This window comes from Myxine glutinosa, chromosome 13 (assembly GCF_964187855.1).
Source record: "Myxine glutinosa chromosome 13, kmMyxGlut1.1, whole genome shotgun sequence".
NCBI classification, from domain to species: domain Eukaryota; kingdom Metazoa; phylum Chordata; class Myxini; order Myxiniformes; family Myxinidae; genus Myxine; species Myxine glutinosa.
Genome location: NC_136273.1, coordinates 50,016,324 through 50,034,500, shown reverse-complemented (window position 1 = coordinate 50,034,500; position 18,177 = coordinate 50,016,324). Strand labels below are relative to the sequence as shown.

The following is an 18,177-nucleotide window of genomic DNA, read 5'->3' as shown; positions in this document are numbered from 1 at the left end:
TGGTGGATATTTGTTTATAGCCACTCCCAGAATGGGTGGAGCTATGGGTGGAGCTACTCTGCAAACCGAGTAAGCCACACCCCGGACAGACACCCAACAGATAGACAGACAGACAGACAGACAGAATCATCTACGGCTATTATAATATATATATATATATATATATATATATATATATATATATATATATATATATATATATATATATATATATATATATATACATACATACACGACAGTTCACGAAAATTATCTTGGCATATAGAGCAGTAGTGGCAGTCTTAACCACATTCCGTGGCCTCTCTTTTTACCACCTCTTTCATTCTCGCTCTGGTCGATGGTCTTTCTGTGTTCAACTGCTTCCTCACTGCCATACTTTGTGTTCATACCCTCTGTCACCTAACTCTTCCATGAGCTTCGATCTTCCGTGAGTGGAGAAAAGTTTTTTAAGCTACAATAAAAAACAGCATCAATATATCATCAGTTACATCAGTCATAACATGACATTCCCCATCAAGACCAGAGCAAATTTTCAAAGAAAAATTCCTCTTTTTGAAAGATTAAAATGGAAAAGATATACTGTCATGATTATTAAAGTACACAACTACCTCAACAATAAAGAAAAAAAAAGATGACAGAAAGATTCTGCCCCACAAACAAAAATAATTATGTATGGAATTTGCAAACAAAAAATTTCAGATGATTCAGAAGTAGAAATAATGAAACAGAAATAGGGTTTTGGCTGCCATTGCCAGCAGAGATTAACCAATTGCCTGCACATCATAAGCAAGAAATCCATCCATAGAAAATCCCATGAAAAAGGAAACTCTCTCGATGCTCCGGCCTCTGCGAAGTTGCCCTTTGCGAACAGGGCGAATTAGGATCTGTAGCCGATGGTCTTCACCTGCGGGGAATCCAAAATTCACACAGATGTGCTGCCCTTCCTCACTCGTTACGCCATTAACTCGGAGGAGGAGATCCTGAACCTTGCGATCCTTCAAGATTTCTCCACTTTGCCTCAGCTTTCAGCGACTTTCTTGACTTTTTCAGCTCTGAAACTTCGTCAATTTTGCCCCGCGGTAAAATTCTGTTCAAGCCCTCTCCTTTTCCAAGAAAAAACATGGCCAGTGGTTGTCTGGTGTGCAATCTGGAGCCAAACTTGAGACGATAAAGATGGCGCATCATCTCGGTGCAGTCTTTGAGGAGAATGATGTCATCCTTGTTTATGGGATGATGTTTGTCTGGTGAAAAGAACATGGAACCAAGGAAAAATGGATCGGGATAACTCCAGTCTTTCTGTTTTGCATCCCTCGCCACGCTTTTCACCAATAGCACAAGTTGCTGATAAGGAGGCAGGTGTTTTGATTTTTTATTCAAGCAGTGAAGAATGACACAAGCAAAAACGTAGTTTTGTTTTTCACGGATCGCTGAAGCAGTAGTTATGCCTATATTTTCATACTCTTTTACAATGGCCTCCACACCTGTTGCATCCACATAAAGCAAGAGCTTGTAAAGACCAGAAAATCTGTCACCACTCATTTTCTCAATTTTGTTGTGGGAAGAGTATTTGGCAGCAATGCCTTTCCCTCAGACAGGTCAATGTCACTGATGAAAATGTCCAGGTAACGACGAAAGTACTTTCTTATTGTGTAATAGTTCTTGTTTTCTTCCAATTCATTTTCACTTTCCCTTGCCTTAGAAAATGTATGAATGCTTTCCAGCAACTCCAGGTTTTCCTTCAGGCCCATCTGCAAGCTCCGCAGATATGATTCATGTCTTTTCAGAACCTGCACAGTTTCTTTCGTTGCTTCCTCCTCATCAGGACCCATAGGGATTCTTGAGAGATCACATTCCCCTTTGAGATACTTCACCAATGTCATCTTCTTATTTGGATTGGTTTTGTCAAACACTTTATTGCAACTCAGCAATTCGATGAAGTGCAAAGATGTCTGAACTTCACCGTAAAATCCAGAAGTGTTCAAATCATCATCCTCTTTCTTTGCCAGTTCTTGGGCTTTTTTGAAGAAATGTGATGCTTTCTTTGCCAACTCCAGTGCTCTTTGAAGTTGCTGCGCTGACAGTCCTTCACGTTCAATTTCTTCGAGGTTGCAGGTTTTCTGAAGCTGATGCTTGAAGGTTTGTCCATTGCTGTAGGTAATGTATGAATTTTGTGGACTCAATTCCATTGCTTTTTTGCCCCAAAGCTTGGCTTCTTCAAAATCATTTTCTTCAATGTCACAGTATCTTGCAAGAGCTTGGGCAAGAAATGCATCGTTTGGAAACCTGTGTGTAGCGGCAATGAGCAGAATTTTGCTTCTGTTTTCATGAATTGGTCCTTGGTAGCTCTTCACCTCCTCAATCAATGGTGAGAACAAAGTGTTTCTGTCATCTCCTAGCTGTTTACGCTGTCTTGTTATCATCATGCGTCTCACGTCACGCTCAATCAGGCTTCGTCCCATTCCTAATTCAAACAGGCAATCTTCCTCCAAGAGATCTTTCGCAATATCATCTTGCGAAATCGCAAAATCTTCTTCGAGGATCTTCAGGATTTGCAATGCAACCAAAGGATGATTTATTTTCATCGACTCATACGTTCCGTTCACTTCATCCTTCAGAAACCTTATGAGCAGCAACCTAGCCTGGGAACTGAGAGCCTCTTCCAGAGTTTCTCGTCCCCTAAATAATTGCTTCACTGTTGATACACCAAGGAGAGCTTCACACTTGGACACTGAAATGCAGGAATTTTTCACATAGTGGTTTAACAGAGCCAGGTAACTGATCAGTTTTGTGTCTTTGGTCTCTCTTTCAATTCCCTTCAACATGTTGCCAACAGCCTTCCGAATGTACTCTTCTCTGAAACTTTCTTTCATAATCATGAAAGATAGAAACGTTTCGATTTCTTTATGCTCCTTCTTGATTTCTTTCAGTTTTTCTTCAAAAAGGTGTTTCTCATTTGCTGACAGCTGCTGCTCCAAATGCACGCTCTCCAAAATGCTTTTCTTTTGGCTTTCAATTGGGTCCTGTGAGCGCATGCAGTTCAGTATGATCACCACAGGAGTCTCAAAATGGACTTTACTCTCGTAAACGGATGATCGAATGTGCTTGGCCAAATTATTGACATTCTCCAACTCTTCCAAGTCATCAATGAGCAGCACAACTGGAGTGTAAACATCTGGATCAGATTCCCCAAATGTAAGCAATTTGACCACATGCTTACTGATCTCTTGGTAATCATGTTCATTGTCTTTCACAGCAGCGCACCTGTACTTCTTTTTCAGATGCCAAAGAACATGCCATGCCAGCGTTGTTCCCCCACATCCTGGGTGATGGAAAAGATTTACCGTCTTCACTGCAACATCACCTGTCTTTGCTAATTCAATACACTCCACCAATGAATCAAACTGGTCTCTTTTAATGAATGCTTTTCCAGTTTTCTCTGCAAAGTAAAAATTCCAAGGACTGACCTTATCACCTCGATAAAAGGCCTCTTCACGTATCTTTCTGGATTCATCAAATTGTTCTTTCTGCAATTCTACTGCTGTGCCTTCACACTCATTTGAACACAAGATTTTTATACTTGATAAAAACTCTTCATCTGCAGCTTTCAATGTGCAATCGGTTCCAGAAGATGTGCGCAAGTAATGCTTGTCACTTCTTGTGGCTGACTTTATTTTCTGAATTGTACAGTTCACATGCTGCAAGCTTGACCTGCTTATTGACCTATTTTGTAACTCTTCTTCGGTCAACCTAGGCTTTGCAATGTTTGTCCAACTTTGAAAAGTCTCAGCACTCCCCGTTATGACCATCACATCTTCCAGGCCACCCAATTCCTGGTAGAAATTGAAAAATATTTCCATAAAAGGATCAATTGGGTCCTGGACTTCAAACAAGACAAGAAACACCACAATAACTCTTCGACGTCGTGTAATATCTTCATGGCAAAGAAACTGCACGAGGTTCCGGATCTCCATGCTGCGTTTCTTCCAGAACTCCCTTGGATCCATTGGCATGTCTCTTTTGTCAGTCATGCCTGCCCGTCCATTGCAAAAGATCCAACTTGTTTGCTTGTACAGATGCAAGTCTGTAACCATAGTTTCTTTGTCTTTGTTGTTATTTTCGACATATTGACGAGGGAAGAGAAGGTTGACAGCTTTCTCAGGTCGAACAATGCTGCAAAGACCTGATGCATTTGATTCTGGATCAAAGTCCAACACAGCGAGCCAATTAATATCCTCAACAAATTCAAGAGCTTTCAGCTGATCTTTGGTTGCTTTATTTACAACCAAAATGTGTGTTTTGTACGGTGAATTGTCCAAAGTGCCTTTTCCTCCTGTTAACAGGAATTCCAACTTTTTGCCTTCATCTTCCCCCTTTACTGAAACCTTTGGCATATCTTCCTTGCTTTGCCTTTCTTTTGTCCATTTCTGAACATCATTGTTGAGCTTTATAATGCTATCAATGCGAATTCTTTCATTCTGATTTGCCTTTATGTCTGTGGTGGAAGCTCCATCTCTGAGATAGATATGACCATTATCAGCTTCCCATTTTCCTCCTGCAAAGACCATTTGCTTTGTGTTGTATACTTTATCTCCACATGTTGTACCTTTTGGGACAATATCAACCTCAATTACTTGTTTATTGAGGGTCACATAAGCTTGAGAGTTCACTTCAACAAATCTTGGGGGCCTCACACAATCTTTGGCATCATCTATGTCATTTTTATCAAAATACTTGGTGAAGTTCTTTTTCAAACAGTCTCCAAACTTGTCTCTGCTTCCATCATCCTGAACACCAACCACTTCCCCATGTACATATAGTGACGTTTGCTTTCCAGGCACCTTATCTCCCACCCCAAAATGAATTGTACCATTTGTGCGTCTGTTCATGCATCCTCCTGCAAACCTGAACACCTCATTGCAAAATTTCTTCATTTCTGATTCATCATCTGCACCAAGACATTCAAACAGCTTGTATTCGTGTGCTGGCTCCAAGTAATTAAATTTGCCAGACTCTGGGGGCAGGACACCACCCAGAATGTACCTTTGTCGAGAATACATTTTATCAAATGGGTGAGGAGAACAATAGAAATGACGAGAGCTTGGAATCTCAGAATTTAAGCTTTCTTTGGAAACTTGAAGAATGTTTTTGTCGACTTGCTGCTTCGATGAAGAACAAACCTTTGCTGTTCTTGAGGCCAACATTTCATTCTCATCCATCGAGAAATCTGAACTTGGCCCCACTAAAGAGGTACCACTTCCATTTTTGTCATCATCTGTGCTCTCATTCAATCCTTCTTGTTTATATGTATAACACTCCCTTGTTTTTGACTTCTCTGGCTTGTTAAGCTTGTGACTGTTTCCACTCTTTTTTGCTTTTTCTCTCTCTTTAGCTCCCATTTGTTTCAGGAATATGTCCCGTTTTTTTTATCAAAATCAAGCTTGGACCAAGAGGAAGTCCAAACTTTTTCAGATCACCTTCATTCATAATCTCCAGTAATGAACCTTGGCATTCTTCATTGTATAACTTGTTGATGTCCTCTTGGTCAATTCGCACCTCAGTCATCAGCCAATGTTGCACGTCATTCTTGTCCCAGTCCTTCATGTTTGCAGGCAGGGACTGTTGGTCAGCAACAGCTGATGTTTCCTCTCCTGCTCCAGATCTTGTTTTCTGGCCTGCCAAAGAAAACAGGCTGAGATGTAGAAAAGACGCTTGGTTCATCATGCCAGTACCAGAGCCACATCACATTTTCAAAACAAAATTAACCACCAACTCGTATAGATTAGCTACCCAACAGACAAGGCTCAGATCTAATGTTATAAACACTAAGTGGTGTTTTCTGGGATTGTGCAGGCAACGCATGCTCTGTCGCAAAGTCTCTCCTGAGGGGATAGCTATAAGGGCGGAGAAATGGGTTGCACTGATCGTCGGGAGTCAGGGAATGGCTGCCTCCATGGCTACACATGCCGTTTGATGCCATCTCCTATGGTGAACAACAAACCATCTCCCAAACTGTAATGTACGACATCTTATTAGACTTACCAACTTCACCTACTCCTACCTCTTCATAACCTGCTTTTCCACATTACCAACATCTCCTTTCACCCCATTCATAATCTAGGTAGCAACGAGAATCTCTCACGAGAACAATTATCCAAACTTCCTTCAGTCCCATTCACAACCTCGCGAGATATATCCCACGGAAAATTCATGTAATTGCCATTCTCAATTAAATGTGAGTAGCCTAATTTTGTAAATACAGTGCCTTCCATAAGTATTCGAACAGTGAAGTCAAATTTGTTATTGCTATACACTCAAGAAATTTGGATTTGAGATCAAAAGATGAATACGAGGCAATAGCACAGAAGATCAGCTTATATATATTGGTTGTTTTTTTTGGGTTTTTTTTTGGAATACAGAATCGAGGCTCGTGAGAGAGCTAACATTTATTTCACAAACAAATCAGACAAACAAAATATATAAAAAGAGGGAGCGGAAGACAAGATGGGGAGAGAGGAAAGCACACAAACGCAACATTTGAGGGCAGGGACATCGGCAGATGTGTGGGAGGGAGAGGGCTTGGGGGGTGGAGGCGTGGGCGGGGGGGGGGGGGGGGAAGAAGTATAAAACACAAGGACACCAAGGACTTCCAGGACAGAAGTGGTATTTCAAAAAAGTGGATTTTAGGTGAAATTAGCAGGGGTAGAAAAGATCAAGGTTTTGGATGGGGGAAGATAAGAGATGGTGGTGAACAGCTGTTTTAAAGACCTGGAGGGAGGAGTGGGATTGAAGAGAGTGAGGGAGTTTGTTCCAGAGGTGGGAGAAAAGAGGATTGAAGGAGAGAAAGTGAGCAGAGAGTCTTGATTTTGGCAGTTTAACCATAAGAGGGTTGCAGGCAGATCTTGTGCGACCTGTAGGAATATTTGGGGGACAGAGCCCAGAGAGAGCGGAGAGGAGTCGGTCGAAGACGGAAAGACCACCAACCTGCCTGCGGTGAGTGAGTGAAAGGCCCTTGGAGTTAGCTTCATCGTGGGAGATTCCAATGATTCTGAATGCTTTGGTTTCAATAGCGTGAAGACGTGCTAGGTGTGAGGCAGCAGTATTCCATTGAGCTGCGGATGAAAGCCTTGTATGTGGTGAGGAGCTCAGGTGTGCCAAGGAAGGACTTCGCACGTCGGAGGATGCCCAGTCGGCGACTGGCTTTGGAGGCCAGATTTGAAATGTGATTTTCCCAGGAAAGATCATGGCAGATAGTGAGACCCAAAAGCTTGAGTGACAGAACTTCTTGGAGAGGATTATTCAGAAAGTGGATGGGAGGGTTGTCCAGTCGGTCTTTTCAGAGAGACATCGTAAGAGTGTGAGATTTGTCAGGATTGAAAGACATGTTCCACTTGTTTGCCCAGTCTGTGATTTTGTCCACGTCTGCAGAGAGTGAGGAGGCTGCAGACTGCCGATCTGAGGGATTAGTGGGGTCAATATATGAAAAAAACTCACCTAACCCCCAAAAAATTGATACAAAAGGTTTTTCAATGGATTCTGGTACCATTGGGCATGCTAATTAACATACTAAACATCTAGTAACATCTGACTTCCGGAAAGGGGTCATTTTCAAGATGGCGTCCAAGATGGCCGCCAGGAGCTTAAAATGGCCATATCTCAATTATTATTCAACCTAGAAAGGTGGTTTTGGTGTCTAACCATAGGTTTTAGGGCCCAAGGAATCCAATTGAATCAATAAAATTACCATCAGTTAATTATTTATTGACAATTCCAAGATGGCATCCCAAGGTGACATCCTGATCCACTAAAATGGCTCTGTCGAATAGTAGTCAACCTAGAGAGATTTTTTCAGTGCGTATACCTAGGTTTAAGGCACCCAGGAAATCATCAAAGTTACTTAAATAAGCACAAAGTATTCAGGTAATCCAGTAAGCCAGGCTTACCAGCCCATTAGGCATTTGTTGTCTTATACAGTTAGTCGCTATTCATCGTCATCCTCCGACTCCTCTGGAAGAAACTTGTTATGTGGATTGTCACATTCTTCAAGTTGGCACGGTCCACAGGCAGTAGTACATGGTAGTCCATATCGTCTACAAGAGCAGCGGAGTGTCTTGCAGGCAGTGGAGCAGTTACAATGAATGACCTTCAAGAGATTGTCTGGAGCAGCGTTCATTCTTGACATAAGTGGGACAAACTGATTATCCTGCAGGCTCCACCCCCATTTCATGGCATCCATACCCTCTTCTTTACCCATCCACACCATGATCTGGTAGTACACTGTACGACAGTGAAGTTTGGTAGCAGATTCAGTTGGGGGCAGACGTTCGGGTGTTACAAAAGACGAAGCAGAGACAACCTTCTTGCTGAAGGTGTTATATCGCATTGTTGCAAGGGAATCTTTGCATTTGCCACCAAAGAGGACAGCCATTACTCGGCATCCAAGGTCATCGATCACCTCTGTGGTCTGGTTTGGGATGGTGAATGTGTTGGTACAAGACCGAAGGACAGGGTCTCCTTTTACATGCTTCTGGAAAGCAGTCTTTTTGCCAACACCAAAAATCCGAGAAGTCGTGTCACAACCAGTCATGGCATGGATGAATATCAACTGAGAACACATGTCATGTCCGAGGATTTCTTTTAAACGGTTGATGTCATACACTTTAAAACTGCCATCAGCTTTGGACTTGTCTGATCTGAAATAAAGGCTCTTACTGTCTCCCTGCACATAGTAAAGGAGTAAGACAAGGAGATCAGTATCTTCTCCAATCAGTGTAGTGGTGTGTAGAAGAGATGCCTCCACTCCCCTCCACTTTCCAATTCATCACCATCCCAACACACACTTGGTTCATTAGCTGGTGAGTCGGAGGATGACGATGAAGAGCGACTAACTGTATAAGACAACAAATGCCTAATGGGCTGGTAAACCTGGCTTACTGGATTACCTGATTACTTTGTGCTTATTTAAGTAATTTTGATGATTTCCTGTGTGCCTTAAACCTAGATATACACACTGAAAATATCTCTCTAGGTTGACTACTATTCGACAGAGCCATTTAAGTGGATCAGGATGTCACCTTGGGATGCCATCTTGGACTTGTCAATAAATAATTAACTGATGGTAATTTTATTGATTCAATTGGATTCCTTTGGCCCTAAAACCTAGGGTTAGACACCAAAACCACCTTTCTAGGTTGAATAATAATTGAGATATGGCCATTTTATGCTCCCGGCGGCCATCTTGGACGCCATCTTGAAAATGACCCCTTTCCGGAAGTCAGATGTTACTAGCTTTTTAGTATGTTATTTAGCATGCCCAATGGTACCAGAATCCATTGAAAAACCTTTTGTATCAATTTTTTTGGGGTTCAACCAGATATTGACCCCTCTAGATGAGGAATGGAACGGCAGAGAGTAGAGTCATCAGCAAAGAGATAGAGAGGATTTTCAAGAGAGTCAGAGAGATCATTGATGAAGACCAGAAAAAGCACAGGGCCCAGAACACTGCCTTGGGGAACACTAGCCTGAACAGGAAGAGGAGATGAGAGAAACCCATTCAGGGCCACACGTTGACTACGACTAGAGAGGAAGTCCGCCAGCCATGCGTGGAGATTTCCATGGATACCAAAGGAGGAGGGTTTGGTGAGCAGAGCGGGGTGCCAGACCGTATCGAAGGCACATGATATGTCTAGGGAGACAGCTCTAATTTCCTTTTTGGCATTGAGGACCTCCATCCATTGTTGAGAAAGCAGAAGCAGCATGTCCAGAGTAGAGTGACCAGGTCTGAAACCAAATTGATGATCAGAGATCAAGCCATTGGATTAGAGGAAAGATTTCATATCCGAAGCAATGATGGATTCCATGACTTTGCTGATAATTGAGAGAAGGCTTATTGGTCTGTAGTTGCTAGGATCTGTTTTTGCACCTTTTTTGTGCAAAGCGGTGATGTTGGCTGATTTCCAAGCAGATGGCAGATGACCTTGAGCAAAAGAGAGGGTGAAGAGAACAGAGAGAGGGAGTGAAAAAGTGGAAGAACAGGATTTTAGGACCCGTGGGCTGATGCCGTCAGGTCCAGTTGCAGAATCAGAGTCGAGGGTTGACAGAAACTTTTCCACCTTGTCAGGAGGAAAGGACACAGAGTCCAGGAGCAGCTGGGTACGACTGGATACGGTAGGTACAGAGAGGGATGGGTTTGGGACACAAGATTTAGAGGCAAACACAGAGTTGAGGCATTCAGCTTTTTCACGTGCGGAGTCAGCCGTGTAGCCGTTTGAGGTGAGGGAGGGGATGGAGGGGGAACAAACACCAGAAACAGATTTGACCAGACTCCACCAGGATTTGGAAGAGGGAGACAGATAAGAGAGTTCGGTCTTGAGAATGGAGAGATAATTTCATGATATTTTTCATGCTAATTTCATGATAATTTCATGAAAGATATTTTCATGCATTCATGTTCACCATTGTAGAACAATAGGATTTTTAATGATCATTCCCCTCGTTTTAGGCAGGCATAAGTATTAGAACAGATTAACTTAAAGTAAATTAAAGTAGTATAATAGTTAGTATTTGGTTGCATATCGCTTGCATGCAATAACTGCATCGAGCCTGTGACCCAATAATATCACCAAACTATTGGTATCTTCCTTTAAGATGTTTTGCCAAGCGTTTACTGCAGTCTCATTTTCAGTTGTTGTTTGTTTTTTGGTGGTTTTCTGACTTCAGTCTCAATCAAATCAAATTTCAGTTGAATTGAAAAGACCTAGAACAAGTAGTGAAAGGACTAAAAGAGTTCAGTTCCATCAAAGTGAAATACAATAAAATTGTCCAAAAAAATATTGTTACGGATCTCGTGGGTCGGCGCTCCCCTTAATCAAGAGGGGGTTAATCCCCTTGTCTTTTTAACTGGCCGACCCGAGTCCTTAGGAGTTATAACGCTCCTTCCGGTCGGTATTGGCTAGGGTCATTGGTCAATGGAGTCCCAAATACCTACTTAACAACCCGACCGTAAAGCAGGGAAATAACTCCTGCTCGGACCACGGATACGATGGAAATTTCCGAGCGGTTAGCAATCCGCGACCCGAGCCATTAACAAGGGACTAAACCCGATTGTAGCGGCCGTAATTGTGCCACAGGTATTCAATGGATAGAAAGGACGGATGCGATCGGATTGGGGAAAACCAAGAAAGAACAAGGCAATTTATTTACAAACCAAAAAGAAGAGGAAAGGAAAGGAAAGGATGTACAAAGAAGAAGAAGAGGAAGCAGACACAGGGCAATCTTAAACAGTCTTATTCTATGGACCCCAGAAAAACAGACAGACTCACACAGGGATTGTAGCTGGTGGGGTGGAAGGTCCAGGTAGAGGGTCCGGCGATGAGGTCCAGCTCCAACTCGTACCGTGGTGGCGGTGGATAGCAGGCCGGCAGCACTCTGTGTGTCGTTGACCGCGAGTGGACCTTACGTATAGCGGGGGGACGGGAATGCCTCGCACGTATGCGTTCCTCAATCGGACTCGTATAAATGCGTCTCCGCCACTGAACGTCCTCAAACCGCCTCTCCAAGATCCGTAACAAGATCCAGAGGTCCATACACGTTCAAAGTGAGTTCTCTGCACAGTCCCAATCCACTCAAAAGAGTCTTTCTGCGCTGTTCAATGCAAGTCCGTCTCCGCTCAAAGTCCGTGTTAATCAGCGCCAGCGAGTCGAGTCCAGTCGAGTCCGTAAAAGGGCTTTCGCGTTCGCTTATATCACGCGATCCAGTATCACTCCGCGCTCCACAAAGCCACGCCCGCCAGTGACCTTCCCTCAGCCCTGGTTGGCTGGTCGGGGCTTACTGGCCACGCCTTTGACGGCTTGTTGACAGGCCACACCTTGTCCTTGGCGTCCCGCCCCCTTCTTCCTCGAGCCAGACCGCATGGCTAATAGCGGCGCTTTTAGAGGGAAGCCGCACAATGACCGGAATGGGATCTTATTTAATTGATGCAGCGCAGATTCAACTATTGGAAACATGGCCTTATGTAAAACACATAATAATGAAATAACTAAAGTTCCTATGGTGGCCTACGTGTTGCTTGTGGACTAATTAGGGTGCTACTTTTAATCATTTAATAAGGGGGATATTTACAAGAGATTATTTACAAGTGAAGGTTCTAAAACCGTAACACTGCACCCTCCCTTTTTCCAGGCTCGGCCCGAGCCGACACAAAAGGGATATCTTTTAACATTAGTGTGGCACTTAGGTGTGGTGACCCTCTACTTTTACTCTACACCCTAAGTGCGACAATTTTAAAACACTCAATATGTCCCGCCTGCTGCTTTGCATCCTACCTAACTGACTCACGCCCACAGACGAACCGAATTGCGGAATGGTTCTGAAACTAAACATTTAGCCGGTGGTGAGCATTATTTACAAGACTAGTTAATTAATTATTTACACTGCACCCAGGACCTGTCTTTTGTGGGAAAAAGCAGAAACATTTGAAAAGAGGAAAGCCATTGCACTGCACTGCACCGATACACCATACCCATATGCACCAATAAACAAAAGCACCAATAAGCAACAATGCACCATAAATGCACAAAAAGCACCATCCATGAAAAAGGCACAAAAACAAACATTTTAAAATAATCAATGATGTCTTGTCCTTGCTTGTCTGCTGGGCTGGCTGCTGGGCCGATGTTTCTGGCTGTCTTCTTGCTTGCTGTTATTTTTTAAATAAAAAGGCACAAACTGCGTCTGTTTTTTTATTTATTTCTGGCCAGCAGGGCCAACTCAGGTGGTCCACCTGCATGGCATGATGCCACTTGACACAGTGGTCCGCAAGCCAGCATGCTGGCAGCAAAGGGCTGTCCCAGCAGAGGTGCCAGGCCACAGTACGTGTGGTCCATAATTGGTGCCAGGCCACAGAACGTGTGGTCCATAAGTGGTGTACCAGTACAGGCAGGCAGGCAGCAAGGGTGCGGGCACACAATTGTGGCACCTGCACACTCCCCTCGGACACAAAAGACCATGGTCCATGAGCGGGGAAGGAAGACAAGCCGAGGTTAGCAATGGGTAAGGGCGCAAGGGTACACATAAACGCAAGGCAATGCAACATGAAGGGCTGAGAAAGCTCGTCCCTAGTGTTCATCACCCCCCATGTCACCTGCACTACCCTGGCCCCTCCCCGTATTTACACAATTTACAACTTTACACATTCGTCGCTACCGTCTTGTCTCCCATATCTCCCCTAAACCAAATTCATCATCAATCCCTCCTCAGGAGGAAGAGATGGAATCATGTAAAATGTCAAACTCCGCCATGATGCGTCTTCCATTCCAACCAAACATTTGTGCAAACCTGGTGTGGAGGCTTATCACCTTGGTGAGTGGATGCGAATGGTGCAAAGAGACTTTCATCCTAACTATCTTGTAAATGACATTAACACTTAACTTTACACGGGGTCTTGCCCTGCCAATCCATTGGCCCTCATTACACTATGCAGTTCTAAGAACCGAATTCCCATTGACCAGTCTGTGGTGCTCACCATTTTGGGGTCTCACTCCCCCGATTTTTTCTACCTGTGCCCTTGCACAATTTCAGGGCTGGGTCGTGTGGCTCCCCTAGCAGGTCCTACTTACCTGCGCACCTCCGCCACTGAACGTCGCCACCCGAGCTTGCCTAGCTCCTCAACCCTAACCTAACTGGGGAAGGCCCTCCCTGGCACTTACCCCCTCCATGCCCACCTTGGCATCGGGCTACCCGGGTCCTCCTTCTCGGATCCTCAGGCCCCATTGAACTCTATCTCAACTGACTCTACCTGGCTCCCAGAGCCTACCTGCGGCCTCACCTGGCCGACAGACTACCAGTGGCGGAGTGCTCAAACAACCATACACACTAACAGGCCACACGCCCAGCCATTCCATACACTTATGCACCCAACCAAGTAATACCCTGCTACTTTCCGCACCACAGATGCCAATATCCAACCACAATTTACCTATACCCTCTACCTACTTTTAAACTACCCTCCCCGGGTACTTGTGAGGGGGTCCATCCTTCCCCCACTCACTCCTTCGCACCGTGCACTCCACTCCACTCATTCCACACGACTCAGCACTCCACACCATTCGTTCCACTCTCCAAATCTCCATTTCCACACTTGCAAGCACATTCACTTGTGGAAGTGTAAATTTATGAAGCAAGCAATTTCTAAGAGCCACAACCCTCCAATCCGAGTCTGCAAGTGTCTTTTTGTGGTTTCCATGCAAAGTTTGGGATCCCCCTGCAGTTGGCAAGTTGTCTCCAGCACTGACCAGAATCGTGGCTTGAGAAGAGGAAAAATTCTTAGTGGAAGCAATGGTGAACCACATATTGTCAGCAATGACTGATGGAACATTATTACAAATAGGGGAATATGTAATACATATGGGATGTGTTTTTGGAAAATAATGTAATGTTGGATTTAGTATGTCTCATTGAAGTTCCATGAGTAAGATATTGTGTTTCTTAGTATGGCTAACAGCTGACATCGCAATATCTGAGTAGATTAGTATTCAGAACTGTCCATTGTTGGTGAAAGCTAATTACTATTGGTGCTTGCTTAGCAAGGGGCTTGGCAAACAAGCTTTCTTTGTGACTGTGAATAATCTACGAGTACAATGCAAATACTTGGTAATTATTGCAGAGTCGATCAATGGAAGCGGATAAATCGCTCTGCGCTGACCGTTGTAAAGACAGTTCAGCGCACGCTTTTTCTTTCTTACTTGGAGTTTATTTAATAAATAGTTTTATGACATTGCCAGCGTTCTCAGGAAAATCTCTCACCAAGAACGATAATAATTAAACACTGAATCAAAATAGCTTATTAGTATTTGATAAGGGTTAGTCTGAAATATGAAAAATCCTATAGAAAATCCATGGAGGCTAGCCCTCTCTGGCTCTCTGCTTCTCAGTAAAATATTTTGTGGGATTGCAGTAGGATTTAACTTATGAGGGAAAAGATGAGTTTGCAGATTGAAAAAGGATGGGATTGCCATAGCTATTGAAGTGACTGTTTTAATTGAGTAAGGACTTTTCTTATTTAATTGCATGCCTATTTTGAAGTTTTAACATGACTTATCAAAACTCCTGTTACTAGTTTGTTAATTTGCAATATTGTATAATAACCCTTGCATCAAACAATTACACAGAATGGTAAATCATGTGGTATAGTTTTAATAATAAAGGCACTGCAATTATTTAATTATGACTAAGGATAATATTGTTTTTAAAAAAGTGCTTTGAAATAAAGCAAGTGGTCTTTGTCCTTCTCGTGTCGAAAATGAGTAAAGGATATATCCACTTCGCTGAGATTGACCTTCAAATGTTCTTGAAGCCTTCATACAGGATTAGAGAGAAGGTGATTCCGAGATGTCTGGCAGGAGACAATGGAAAAACAGAAAGAATTTGAAATGCAAACCTGCTCTCAGCGGGAAGCACCCTCATCTCAAGATTCCTCCGATCCTTGCGCCCTCCCACCCAAACTTTTGCCCAACCAATCCCACTGCTCTCCTCCCCTCTCTTCGCTCCTCCCCCCTCCTCTTGCTCCTCCCACTTGAAATGTTTTAAAAATCAGAACGAATGACCAAATAACCAGGATTAGCACTGGGTCTGTAAGATGTTGGTTTGCTGTACTTAGGATACTTCACTTGGCTGGTCGATTCTGTATGTTAACTGTATACTGTGCATGCTGGTGTTTGGTATGATGTTTCTTTGTGCATCCCTACTGTACCAGGATTTTCACTTTGGACTTTGATCTAGGATTTGTTGTAAATCTTCCTTGTGTTTTTGTGAATTGTACCATGCTCTCCTTGGTTTGATAAAGGTTATTGTTTCTTGCTGTGTATTTTCTGGCAGACAGAAAGTGTTGTCCTCCTCAGGAATTAAAATTTGTGACTCTCTTCTGACAAGTTGATGGACATTGAATTTTTGGTTAATCTATTACATACTACTGTAGGAAAATATCCCTAACAAGATGGCGACTGTGACTTCTTGCTAACTCTAGGATGACCTGGGAAAACAAAGACTTGAGCACAAAGCTGTACTCTCCTCTTCCCCTTGTCGCCTGGTAACGCATCTAACGAACTTATCGCAGATTTTGATTCCCGAGTATTATGGTCACAGAATGGTGTATTGTGTTAACTATTTTGTATCATCTGTCTGTCTGTTCTTGCATAAATTCTGCAGTGTGGTGTGTTATTGGTTAATTGGTTTGTTTGTTGGTTTGTTTGGTTTGTTGGTTGTTGGTTGGTTTGGTTTCATTGGTTATTTGGTTGGTCAGGTTATTTGGTTGGTTATTTGGTTCGTGGGTATACCAGATGGTTGATTGCGTGAAATACCCCAGGAGTGTTTTGTCAATGTGGTTTTGTTGCCACTAGATTTGACAAGATTAACACGGATGTCCGCATTTTGTAGCGGTGGTTCTGAACAATCACTCACTCTTCTGCAGAAAGAGTGGTGATGTTGCATGTATTTGGTCAAAATTCGATTTTGACAGGTTAACACGGGTGTCCGTATTGTAGCGGTGGTTCCAACTGCCTTCACTCACTGAAGTAGTGGTGACCAGTTGTTCGTTGGTGTGTACATGTCTTGAAGTATCAAGAGTGAGTTTTGGTGTGTGGCAGAGTGTGCTTTGCAATGGTGTGTCAGAGATATGGGTGAAAATATTGTGTTTGCAGGTGTGCGTGACATTTGGTCAAGTAGACAGGTGCACCTGTTAAAATTAGGCTGCTTGTACCTTGGGTGTGAATGTAAAATGCTTTTTGGTGTTTTACAGACAGGCTGACAACTAACATTCACTCGGATGGTGGTTGAAGCTGACCTTCATATGAATGAATGTATTTATGACAAAAGGATGCACAATGAGTGATATCACTTACAGAAATGGGCGAGTATTTTTGATCTGGCAGACATTCTGAGTGACGATTCAGAGAAGTTCTAATTCATGATCAATGTTAAAGATGCAAGCCCTCCTATGTGATTGCAAGCCTTTTGTAAGCCTTTGATGCAAGCCTTTTGTCCAACATATATATCTAGGATTATTGCAGGACAAATGATGGAAATGTAATGAACAGGCTAAAATTGCGTACATAATTTGTGAAATGGGAGATACGATGTTGTTCTTGTAAATTCCTTCATGTTTTATGTGCCTTGAAGGAACAGGTGGACTCAACAATGCATGTCCAGGCTCAGGAAAACAGATTTGGTTGGTACATATATTTTTATTGAAAGGTGAAAAGTATATATAATGAATTGGAATGCTGTCAAAATGATGGGCTAAACTGATAGGATCTGCTTGGTGTTAATTTAAGGACTGTTCCGATTATCTTTGTTGAGCACCAAAATCTGTCTACCAAATTTTGTCTATGTCCATCACTAAGCTTTTGAGACATGCTTCACGTTTAATGAAAGACAATAATTAAGTGCTTTGTGGAAAGGCAATGGCAAACCACCCAATGTCGTCACCTTTGTATGGCAGACGACGACCTACTACTTAGGAACAAGTAGGGAGTCAAGGATAAGTACCAGGGGTTCAAGGAGGGCAAAGAGAGCTTGTGTACAGACATTGGCCATTTCATGAGCTCAGAGAAATAAAATTCCAAATTCCACTCTGCTGGCTCAATTGAAACAGACAATGGAACAGCTAGCGACGAGTGTTTGTGAGTAACAACCACCCTCTGGTCGAGGCTCATAGAAAAAGTGATACTTATTGATGTGGCATGCTTTTTTTTTTTTTTTTTTGTATACAGAGTCGAGGCTCGTGAAAGAGCTAACATTTATCAAACAAACAAATCAAACAAACAAGCAAACAAAGTATATAAAAAGGGGAGCGGTCGACAAGATGGGGAGAGAAGGGGAGGAAGCACACAAACACAACATTTGAGAGCAGGGACATCGGGAGATGTGTGGGAGGGAGAGGGCCTGGGGGGAGGCAGGATAGGTATAAAACGCAAGGACACCAAGGACTTCCAGGAAAGAAGTCAAAAGTCACCTCAAAAAAGTGGATTTGGGGTGAAATTAGTGGGGGTAGAAAAGATCAAGGTTTTGGATTGGGGAAAATAAGAGATGGTGGTGAACAGCCGTTTTAAAGACCTGGAGGGAGGAGTGGGATTGAAGAGAGTGAGGGAGTTTGTTCCAGAGGCGGGAGAAAAGAGGAATGAAGGA

General features: G+C 43.1%; 1 protein-coding gene and 1 pseudogene across 2 annotated transcripts in view; both read right to left on the bottom strand.

The window, feature by feature from the left end:
• Positions 1 to 648: 648 nt before the first annotated feature.
• LOC144888675 (sterile alpha motif domain-containing protein 9-like) lies at positions 649 to 5,351 on the bottom strand (annotated as a pseudogene). Its single transcript, XR_013621209.1, has one exon. The product of XR_013621209.1 is annotated as a sterile alpha motif domain-containing protein 9-like (transcript).
• The window catches only part of LOC144888216 (uncharacterized), a 117,765-nt gene continuing 104,938 nt past the window's right edge, over positions 5,351 to 18,177 (bottom strand). Inside the window, exon 4 of the mRNA XM_078767447.1 lies at positions 5,351 to 5,672. Within this exon, the coding sequence (XP_078623573.1) occupies positions 5,386 to 5,672 (287 nt within the window). The 3' untranslated portion in view covers positions 5,351 to 5,385. The remainder of the gene's footprint in view (positions 5,673 to 18,177) is intronic.